The sequence below is a fragment of the Erithacus rubecula genome (assembly GCF_903797595.1).
Source record: "Erithacus rubecula genome assembly, chromosome: 3".
In the NCBI taxonomy this organism is placed as follows: domain Eukaryota; kingdom Metazoa; phylum Chordata; class Aves; order Passeriformes; family Muscicapidae; genus Erithacus; species Erithacus rubecula.
Genome location: NC_136689.1, coordinates 94,441,241 through 94,452,858, shown reverse-complemented (window position 1 = coordinate 94,452,858; position 11,618 = coordinate 94,441,241). Strand labels below are relative to the sequence as shown.

The 11,618-nt window shown below is 42.9% G+C and overlaps 1 protein-coding gene across 1 annotated transcript; it reads right to left on the bottom strand.

Annotated features, from left to right (window-relative positions):
* Positions 1–1,431: 1,431 nt before the first annotated feature.
* Positions 1,432–8,241, bottom strand: DSEL (dermatan sulfate epimerase like). The gene is given in 3 exon segments (XM_079299688.1): positions 1,432–2,572; positions 2,575–7,171; positions 7,853–8,241. Coding segments are annotated over 2 exon segments (3,702 nt in total). The 5' UTR covers positions 6,215–7,171; positions 7,853–8,241; the 3' UTR covers positions 1,432–2,510.
* Positions 8,242–11,618: the final 3,377 nt, after the last annotated feature.

Sequence of the window (11,618 nt, the reverse complement as noted above, 5' to 3'; positions counted from 1 at the left end):
GAGAAAAAGAAACAAAATTAAGAAGATAAAGAACTGAGACTAGCTTTTATGAGTGTATTTATGAAAGTGTAAATGAAAGTGTCAGAACACTTTTCAATACAATGTACCTAAACAGACATGCTTTTGAAAAAAATTTGAACAATTCTCAAAGTTTATTGACAGTCTTAAACATTACTATATGGAAAAAGGGGAGGTTAATATCTATGTGTAGTGACCATTCTTCTTCTGAATTCTAGTAATAGAACAGAATTTTAAGAATAACTCTGTATATACACAAAGTCTTACCTTCAGCTGCCCTAAAACATCTGACAGAGAAAACCCTTCTTATTTGTTCTGATTCTAGACAATAAATTCTGGAAATAGAAAGTAAATGCTGAAATTTATCCTGTCAAGTACAAACTGCACAGACATCAATACTTTCTTTTAACATACAATCAAAAATGGCTTCAGGGAGAAGTCAATTTGAGAGAATGACACTTAGAAACAAAGTTTTACTAAAATGTCAATGTATATTAACTTGTTTAATATTTCCTATAACATGGCACTCCACCTAATGAAGGCTGAAATACAGGTTTGATGGGGAAAACACAGCTACTGCTAGTAAATGACAGGTAATTTAATGTGAGTGAGACCACAAATTATCTATACCTTTATCATGGTAGAGGCCTTTGTTGCCATACTAATGACTGTCTGAGAAAGAGGTGCTTCTATGTAGGTTGTAATGAGATATCTCAAGGATATGAAATGTACATATGGGAGGGACAAAAAAGCTGGGTAAGACAGGGACATAATGGTAAGACTGGAAGAAAAAATAACAACTTCTTTCTATTAAAATTCGGCAAGAATATCCGTAATCTCTATGAAGAAACTCACTTCACTTTTGACATTGCCCAACACCACCCAAATAAATAACAATTACACGCATATTTCAATATAATAAGCTCTGATTCCAGCTCCCACAAATCAATTGAAGCATATTTCAACACAATTCCACTTGTAATAAAAAACAGATGGTAAAGGAAATAGATGTCTCTTTGTGATCTGATATACACATCTGCAGACATTTACAGTATGCATGCATTTCCAGAGAATGCTGAGCAAGTTAAATTGGGAAATGGGAATTTTTTTTCTTAATGGGCATGCGCAGACAAAGAGTGTGACTCAAGAAGAAAATAAGCTGTGACAAAGATGCAACTATCCTAACAGGCTTATCTGTTTTCAAACAAAAATCATATTACAGCATCATGTTAAAGATACACCAATTACGATAAAAATCAGACAATTTTATAAATTGTTTGCTGCAGAGAAACAACACTCAAATGTGAGGTGGGTGAGGGTCAGGTGATTTTCAGATCTCTCCCCTCTCTGATAGAAGATCTGAGGTTAGCAGTGGCTGTCCTTTAGAAATTCATTATACAGACAAGCAAAGCATCCCACAGCAACACAGGGCTAGAGATTTATTTGAGGTCTTCTAAATCTCAGATTGCATCTTATGCAGACATCACCAATAAGTCATTGCCAATGGCATCACATAGCTGCACTGGTCCCAAGGAAATTATGCAAAAAAATCAGCAGAGAAATGAGTTACAAAAAAGATGGAAGAGTCTCAGTCAAAACGAGAAAATTCTTGCACAACCTCTAAGACAAGAGGTATAGAATAAAACAGTTCAAGAAGTCAATATGTTAACAACCTTCAAAATTAGGTTATGTTGAGACAGGTCAAAGCTACACAAATTTAACTGCTCATTTGAGAGATCTTGCTAATTTCTTAGATTTCATCTCATTTCTTTTTCTCCAGGTAATTTACTTCAGGCTCACAAAGGGTGCCACATCATCAGGAATAGAGAATCAAGACTTCTCTTTTGTCAAGCATCAAACCCCAATTTGAGTACCTCATTTCTGACATGCAGGAACCACATCCTAGAATGAGATTTAATAGCCAAGTCCATTCCAGTCCTGAACCTGTCTGCTCAAATTGTAAATAAGAAACTAGATTTACTCAAATGTTCTGCTTCCTCCCACTATGGGGAAGCTGAACAGTCCTAAGTCTCAGCTTATATTTCTTTTGTACCACTATAGTGACCAGTGATACAATGACAGAATGCATCAGTAAACCTGTCCAAGGGGGCCAATAATCACCACTGGGAACAGGACCAGTTTGACAAGTATAATTTCATATAAACCATCACACAATCCTCAAATGGTAAATACTTTCTGGAATTAACCATTTGGACTGGAGTCAAACTGGTGAGCTGGAGGTGAAAAGCTCTCTGTTCTATTACTAATCCCCTGAGCTATAGAGGCCCCAGCTGGTGCTTCTGCAAAGTTTCACACAGCTTTTCTTGAAAGGCCGCAAAAGTAGTTACAATATCTTTTCAAAGCAAAACAAAGCAAAACAAACAAAAAACCCCTTCCACAGTTTCAAGAACAATCACATTTTTCTTAAAATAATCTCTCTGAAAGTAGCAGACTGTACACATTTTACAAGAATAAACAAACTTATCTAATATTTATCCACAAAAGTCAGAGACCATTAGTGCAAATTTCTGCTGACCAGCAGCATTTATTGTATAAACTTTGGATATCCTAAGTGGTCCATCAGTGAACAACAGATATCTTCAATCTGTCTAATCTCTTCATGGGGCATGTTTTGTTTCCAGGCATGAATGCTACTTGGTGAAATTTCCCCTTCATAAGGAAGATAGAAAAGACTTGTGGAGGTGGCAAACAATATTTGGTTTAAGCTAGCAGGAGGAAGAGGAATACCAAGGAAGGCAAAAATCGTTTCAGCCGTCTTTTGAGGAAAGCTCACAATATCTTCAAACTTGACCAGCTGATAATTTGTTGGCAGCAAGACCCTGTTTATTCTCATTGCTGCTGCTGTGTTTGCTAGCCATAAATAAGACAACACAGAAATAGCATTTGAATTAGAATCTGAAATTTCTTTCCTTAGTGATTCAAACTCAGAGGCATAGCCTTCATTTAAACGACATTTTTCTTTACCATTCTCCCCTTTAAACATTGCAGCCAAGCGTTGTGGAATATTTTTCAAGGAGTAAAGGCTTGGCTTATTTTTGTACAACATTGAATAGACCCATGCCCGTGGGTCCCTCACTACATATAATGCTCTCATAGATGATCCTAAGATTTCCTGAAAGAAGGGAAGCTTTAATGTCCAGCTCCCACTGCTTAAACTAAGCACAGGTCGTGCATTAGGATAATAGACGAGATGTCTTCTCAGTTCCCTAATATATTCAGCATCTTTTTCTTGACTCCCTCTTGCCCTGCTTCTTTGTTCTGACAGAGATTCTCTCTTTTTGGACCTTTTCTTTTTTTCTTTGCTTAGTGCAGCATGCTGAGCAATTTTACTTCTACTAGCTTCATATAAATTAATGTTTTGTAAATGCAACTTTGTGTCTCGAACTAGAGATTGGAGCCACCCTTGGATAAGACGAAAATTACCATTCTGGACATCAGAAACCTTCCACTCACATGGATCTGCAAAGGAGTCAATTTCAAATTCAGTCTCAGGAATTTCAAGATAGGGTGTAGGTATCCTGATGTATAAAAAGTCACTGGTATTGTAAAACAGCTGCTTTAAAATTTCTGCACCAGAAGTAGGAAGCGAAGTAATGATAACATCTGGCAAAACAACAGGGTTTCCTTCTAATTGTTTGGCTTTATTGCCTTTATCACGTTCTGGCCTTGTCATGTCACTGCTCCACTTTGCACAGATGGGCTGAGTACACATGCTCCACACATCCACCAATTCAATTAACCACAGTGTGACAACCAGTACCAGGATCCAACGCAACATTTTACCGAAGGATATGTAAAACCGCCACTGAAAAGCCAGTATGACCAAACTGACACCCAAAATCAGCCCTGCAATTATATTCACTTTGAATCCAAATGGGAAAACTACCCTATTATTTTTCATATCTTTTTTCACAGATTCAGTACCGAGGCCAAACTTGGTCACTTTATTTTCATGAACTACTTTAGCAAAACCACCAAATCCCAAGTAATCAAACCTTGCCTTTAAATTCTGATACTCAGTCACAACAGAGATGGTATTTTCAGTGTTGTTGACACTGAGAGAAATCTGAAATCCAGATTTTGCATTATCCATGAGTCTACAGTTAGAAACATTGACATACGGCCCATAGAAAAGGTAAACAATCCTTGTAAGCGTGTTTTTCATTGGAAAGGTAACATTTACAAACTGAGTCCATCGCTTTTTGAATTCAGCAGCTTGTTCAGCCTCCTGTATCCTAGCAACAGGACTACTCCCATGATGATCAAACCAAAACATCTTGTAGTGGGCATCCCACACATCCATCATAGCTCCATTGTACTTGTTCTTAAACTTATAGGGTATGTATTTAAAATCAATGTCAAGATTATGAAAAAAGGCACTGACTGAATTAACAGGAGAATCTTCCTCCTTCTCGATATGGTCAACTACTAACAATGTCTGAGAATTTAAGAGCAGCAAAACGCGATACACACTTTTCAGTTTCATTGCTGATGTGTAAGCAGATACTGCCTCACCACTCACAAACATCATGTCACCAGCCTGAGAGGCTGTTATAATTTCTCCAGTTGAGTCGCCAACCTCGTCGCCAATCCACTTCAGCCACTGGGTGCACTCCCCAAGCTGTCCTTCCCAAGGCTGGTTGCACTGGCTTGTAGGAGATGGAGCAAACACCAAGACATTGTTCAGGTGGCTGAGTTTAGGTCCATAGAGAGCCTCAGATACAAACACCTGTCCATTGGGAGCAAAAGTGAAGGAGTTCTGATCTGGATGTTCATGGCCCGGATTGAAACTTCTCCACCCATCAATCCATCTATAGGGTTGAAAGTGAACAATATCATAGACAGCACGTCCACCCAGTTTCCCGGACTTGAAGGATACAAAGGTGTTCGTCTGACTGTTTGGTAATCCAGCCCCATAAGTGACAACTCCCCAGTTAGGAAACACATGCATTTTAGCAGTACCATAGTCAGGAGGTGGCTGAGGAGTGATTTCAGCAGCATACCATATAAATTCAGTATGCAGTGTGCTCCACCTCTGTGCAGTGGATGGCACCATTGGCCCATCCTTGGGTCTGTGCTTTCTGATTTGCTGTGCCAGCCAGTTACCAGCTCCATTCTTCATTATGAACTTATCCAAGAAAACCAGTTGGCTCTCAGGACCATAAAACCAGTTGTAATTAGAATCTGCAACACCCACAGTCCTCTGGAAGCCTGGCAATAGGGTGGCATAGTAAAACCAAAAGTGCATTTTCAGCCAGTTATTCTCCAAGTTGTTAATACCAAAGTGGCGCTGGGCCAGGAAAACATACTGGGTGACTGACTTGGCAGTGTAACTCCCATAAGCTACTCCCTCATCCAGAGACCCATCTACAATATGATTGAGGAGAAACATTGTTTTCTCCATCACATCAACAACAGTGTGTTTCCAAATATTTGCCTGAGATCCTTCGTCCACTCCGGCAACTAAAGCCCCAATAAGCAAAGCAAGCATATTGGTTGCTTGGTGATTATGGAGAAGCTGCTTTCCCCAGGAACGAACCTTGGAGTACTCATACATTTCCTCGCTTACAGACCGTATCTTCTCCAGGTATTTCTGCCTTCTCTCATTTTCCAGTGAATTATACAAGAAGTCAAAAGCAGTGGCAAATCCTGTTAGAGAGTGACCAAGTGGCACTTCATCTCCAGGTGCATTCTCAACCAACCAGTTTTTGTAACCAGCCATTCTATCCATATATTCCAGGGCAAAATCAAATGCAGCTTTATCCTCGGGGCACAGCAAACAGTAGAATGCTAGAGGTGGCAGGTTGTTACCATAAATCTCATTCCACTTGGCTGCAAAATCAATGTGCTTGGGTGGAGGTAGGTAGTATAAAGGGTTGGACAGCATAACCATCACGGCACTTCTGATGGCTCTGAAAAGATGCAAATGGCTTGTACGAGCCTTCTGCCTCAGTGCCTGAACATCACGAGCGTCGAAATACAAGCTTGGATGAAGAACTGTTCTTTTCAGCTGCTGCTCAGCACTAAGACCTTCAAGTTGCTGCTTTTCATATTGATCTACATTTTCTATAAAAGTCACCCAATCAGAGTAATTGCTTACAGATTCTTCAAAAGTGAAGACATCAAACACAAACAATGCTAGAAACAGAGTATGCCCCATGAACATCAGAGCCATGATCCATTAGGCAGCTCTTCTTCCCCAGACATACATTTCTTCACAAAACAGTGTTCAAATATCAACTTTCATCAGTTTGTTAAAAAAATATCTTAAGGCATATTTTTATGAGAAAAGATGTATTGTATACTGTGCATTACAACAAAGATTCAGGCTACTTGTAATCTGAGATACAACATTAAAATGACAAGGCTGTTGAAAAGTTAAATCTCAGGTGCCTTGTCTGTTCACACTTTTCTCAAATACAACACCACAAGTATAAACACTAAAATCAGGGAAAAAAGTAAAATCTCTAAGATATGCATATAAAGCACAGGTCGACTGCACAGTAATAGACTAAAACACTATCTTTAGGTAACCTGAAAAGCATGATCTGAAAAGGGAATTGAAGTCATACGTTTGCTTTCTCAAAAAGCTTAAAGCTTTCAATCAGCTCAAATTCCACTTTTAGAGCTGACGAAAACTCCACTGATCATAAAATGATATAATTTATTCAAAACAATGTGTTAGATTTGATAAAATAGGGAATATACAGCACTTGGAAAACAGACTCCAAAACTGAAGTTGATGTCTTTAGTCTTCACCTTTTCTCAATCTCCTTACACACTCTTTCCATCTTTCTCTTTTGGGATTCATGGAGGGACAGGAAGGAAAAGAATAATCAAAAATAAAAAATCAACCTAGATCCTCCATTGGATCCTCTTCATGAAACTGCAGTGCTTTTAACCCCTATTCCTCTCTGCAAAAGATGCATCTGAATTGACAGTCATGTTGACAGATTTTCAAGTCTTTTTTTATTTTCTTCAGCTAGAGATCAAATTTGGCTTCAATGATTCAAAAAATCCCGCTCCTTCCATTATGATGCAAAAGGAAAACATGCGAAAGAGGCAGAAAGCCAACACTTTCTTGTAGGAAGAGAAGTTTCAGGTTTCCTTTCACTTCACATGTAGACTCTTTCTGTGGAAACAGAAAAAAAGTTCTCAGAGGCTATGTAGATGACAGAACACACTTAAAGTACTTTGGTTAAGAAAGTGCATCTAAGTTAACAGGAAAGATGAGTTAATTTACCTTTTCTTTTAAGGAAATCTCATAATAAAAGAAGGAGCATTTTCAAAGTTACACAAAATTTACCCTTGGCAAAAGAGCAATTCAGACTGGCTACTCAAGCTCTCATTTCCAGCGTGAACATGAAGTCTCGGGGAATATTTTCCAGTTACGCTACCAGGAGCTACTAATGGAAATAAATCCGACACACGGCACCGAAATTCAATTCAGCTCGAATTAAGATAAAAGCATGCGCGTATTTATACCCGGCGAGCGGCTCCGCGGGCAAAAAGGGCGGCGGGAAGCAGGAAACCCGGCAGCCGGGACCGGGCCGGCGGACAGGACCGAGCCGGCAGCCGGGACCGAGCCGGCAGATGGGACCGGGCGGGCAGATGGGACCGGAGCGGCAGCCGGGACCGGGCTGGCAGATGGGACCGGAGCGGCAGCCGGGACCGAGGCGCGGGCCCCGCCGCGCCGAGCCCGCCAGAGGGCGCCCGCCGCCGCCGCGCCCCTGCCCGCGCCGGGGCCGCACAACTTGGACAAGTTTCGGCGAGCACCGCGGGGCCGCCGCCCCCGAGCCCAGCCCCGTCTTACCGCGGCGGGTCCGCCGGGATCCCGCGGGGCTGCGTCGCTCTGCCCCGGCCGCCGCGGCCCGGGGCGCGGGGCCGGCCCCGGCAGCGGGCTGCGGGTGGCGGCTGCCGCGCCGGCCCCGCTCGGCTGGGCCGGGCTGCGCTCGGATCCGGCCTCTTCCACTCTGCCGCTACTTTTCCGCCCGGGCTGGCCGCAACTTCTGCTCCCTGCCCTCCGGCGGCGGCTCCCAGGAGTTGATGGAGAGGGAGATGCGGCGGCGAGCGCCCAGCGACGGGCGCGGGCAGCCAGGCAAACTCGCAGGGATGTCGCTCCGGAGGGGCGGGGAGGGAAGGAAGGAGGGAGGGAAGGAGGGAGGGAGAGAGGCGGGGAGGCGGCGGGGGGGTTGGCAGAGCCGCCCCCGGCGGAACGGGGATGCGCCGATGCTCGGCGGCGGGCGGGCTGTCGGTCCCGCCGTGGCTCCCGCGGCTCTTCCCTGCGGCGGCGGCGCTGCCCCGCTGCTCCTGCCGCCCAGCCCAGCCCAGCCCCGCTCCGGCCGCGGTGCCGCCGCCGCCCCCGCGCCTGGGCTGCCGGCGGAGCGGCCGGGGGCTCGGCCCGGGGCTCGGCCGGGGGCAGGGCCGTGCCCGAAGCGGGGGGGCCGCGCCTGGCAGCGGCGCAGGCGGTGGGGGAGCTCAGAGACCGCGGGTCCCGGTGCGGGGAGCGGGGAGCTGAGGAGGCACGAGGGGGCTCGTAGAAGAAAAGCTGCCGCGGTGGGTCACCCCCTGGCCGGCCGACAGCCACCGCCCCGGCGCGGACCGGCCCCTCAGCTCCCGTCGGGGAGCATCGCGGCGGCGGCCGGCGGGCTCCTCAGGGCAGGGCGGGGCTGGGCTGGGCTGGGCTGGGCCGCCGCTCCTGCGGGTGACAACTTTGTGAGAGCGGCTTCAGTACCTCGGGACTCGGGGATGCGCACCAGCCGCCTTTGTTTGTGGCCGTCACACTTCTTTAGAACTGCGCTCCTGCGCTGGCGCTTCGTTTTATGCGGTGCCTTAAAATGGCTCTCAGTCAGCTTCTGAAATAAAATATAAAGGCGTCACGAGGAGTAAAATCCTCTGGCGTTCATCTCGGTCGCGGTCAGTGGTGCTCTGAAGGGCCAGCAGAAAATACTGCCCTACCCCCGGTGCTGTGCTCTGCCCACAAAATCCGAGAGGTGCAGCGCCGTTCTCGGGTTAGAATCAGTTTGGGTTGGCGGTGATGACTTTCAGAGCCTGGTTTTGTGACCTGGTGTTTGTGACCGAGCTGTTCTTGGGTAGTCGACTGCAGGAAGCAAAAGGGTGTGAGATTTTGGGTGTTACCACGTACTGTGTTTATAATTTGTACTTTAGAGGATGTGGGTTTTAATCATCTCAATAAGCATAACTTTTTCCAAGGCATAGCCTATATTCTTCTATTTTTATTTGCCCCTACATCTGGAAAATACAGTGGCATATTTGCTTGAGCTACTCAATGTGTAACTATCTTGAAACGAATATATGAATATATAAAGGACATGCATTATGGATACTGATTCTCTTTCTTTGTGCTACAGAGTGCACCTTAGAAGGATTAAATTATTAAATTATGCACATTTACATTAGTGATGAAGTGTGCCTGGAACCATCCTAATCTCTCGGATGTACCCTATAAACTTGGCTTAAAAGGGAAAAATACTGATTATTGTCTGATCATATCTTCCCATCAGAAGTAATTTGCATAATGAACAAAGATCAGCACATCTTGAATCTGACCTTGAATCTTTTGCAGTTGTGCCTTTTTATGCCAGGGAAGTTATTCCAGGAGGAGAGCAAAAGGAAATGTAAAGCAACAATAAAGGCCACATTCCCCTTTAAGGCTGCAGAAACTGAGTGGAATATACTACAAATGAAAACCTCCCAAGACTTCCTCCTGTTCTCATTGTACCCATAACATTTTTTTTTCCCAAGGCTGGCCAATTCTGGAACATATTGAAGTCTCAGAGAATGATTTTTTCCATAAATTGCCAGGCAATTCAGAATGAGCAGAGTATATGTAGGACTTAGGTTAAAAGCAAGAGTAAAGCTCTCCCAAGAGCTTTTCTCACTCCCTGGGACCTGTGCTGAGATCATTACATACACAGTGTTCAATTGCAGTGTGATATTTGTGGAGAAACATGAACATGATTTACTGACTGGCCCCATATATTCACAAATGCTACCATTTGGAAAAAGTCTTATTTGTGAAGGCATTTGTATGGTGTTTCACTTTTTCTGTGGCAGCTTTTTCACAGTAACAAAGATGCTACTGGCAAAATAGTTCAGGCTCATTTTTTTGCTAAGCAAATTGTAAAGCAGGAGTGTCTTTAACCACGTATGATTTCAAACAGTTTAGGCTACTTAGTTTTCTTTCATTTTCAATTTCTTTCATTTACTTTGCTTCCAAAACAAGCAAACACAGAAACAACAACAAAATAACAAAAAAAGCCTAACTGAAAAACCCAACAAAAACCAAGTTTGGACCAAAACAGAAAGCCAATATTGGTAAAACTAGTGGGTTTTTTTGGTTTTTGTTTGTTTGTTTGTTTGTTTTTTTGTTTTTTTTGGTTTTTTTCCCTAATGGTAGATTTCTATAGTCAACAGAGACACATAATAACTGGACTAGAACTCAAGAACAAAAGCAAAAATTTGGACACAACTGATGTACAGGGTAAACAATTAAGTAAAGTGAACTTCAAAGGATCAGGATTAAGATAGTTAGAAATAGTGAGTCTGGTTTGTAACCAGCTCTTTTGCTCAGAATGAATCTGAATTATATTGGCACTCTGCCTTACTGTTTTTCATAATGCTGTTTAAAGAGTGGTCACTAAAATCAGGGTCACTTTCAAAATAACAATTGTGAAATATTAAAAGTTACCATCTACATTTTTATTTGTAAAGACGCCATCCAGCAACAAATTGTGTTATATTATTACATTTTCAAATATTCTTTGTAACTAGGACTAGCTGAAAAGCAAGGCTTATAGGCTATCAGCAAGAAAAAGGTACTGTAACAGAGAAATAAGTTTTGAGCCATGGGAAAGTGACCTCACTGTCACATCAATTTCTTAGTGCAAGAAATCATGTGTTATTGTTGGTGATATGCTGTGATGTACTGCTTCAGGGATAGCATTCTGCACTGATACCAAGATCAGCCATCTGAATGATCTTGAAAATGCTAGTAGTGCTATTTTCCTTGAGTACAGGCCAAGTGCTAACAGATGGAAGTGAAGAGTAGAACAGTCAGCTGGTCTGCAACAAAGTACTTGCCAGTGTCAAATAGAATAATAATTCAGAAGTTCGTGAATGAGGTGCTGGTGTCAAATATGAGACATTAATCAACATTCCCAAAAAGAGACAGGTATTTAGGAATTATCTGAGTGGAGATAACTAGGTTCCAGTGGTGGCAAACTCTTGAAACTTCTAACTCCTCAAGTAGGACAAATACATAAATTCCTAAGTTTAAAGTAGAGGTTTTATTTCAGAGGCATCACAAGTTTGGGTGAGCGTTCTTGACCACTCAGAAGTCTTTCCATATTGGCAGGGCTTGGTGTTTATTTCATTAATCAACCTTACTATAGATGGAAAGATAGACTTTTCTGAATCTAAATCTACTTGAAGACCTAATTCACTGTGAAGTTTTGAAAAACTCATGCAGTTCCTTCTTTTAGAACAGACAAATGAAAAAATATTGTAAAATAATGCAGTGTTGATGAGGATCCACTTTAAAGCATGAGTCTGTTGTC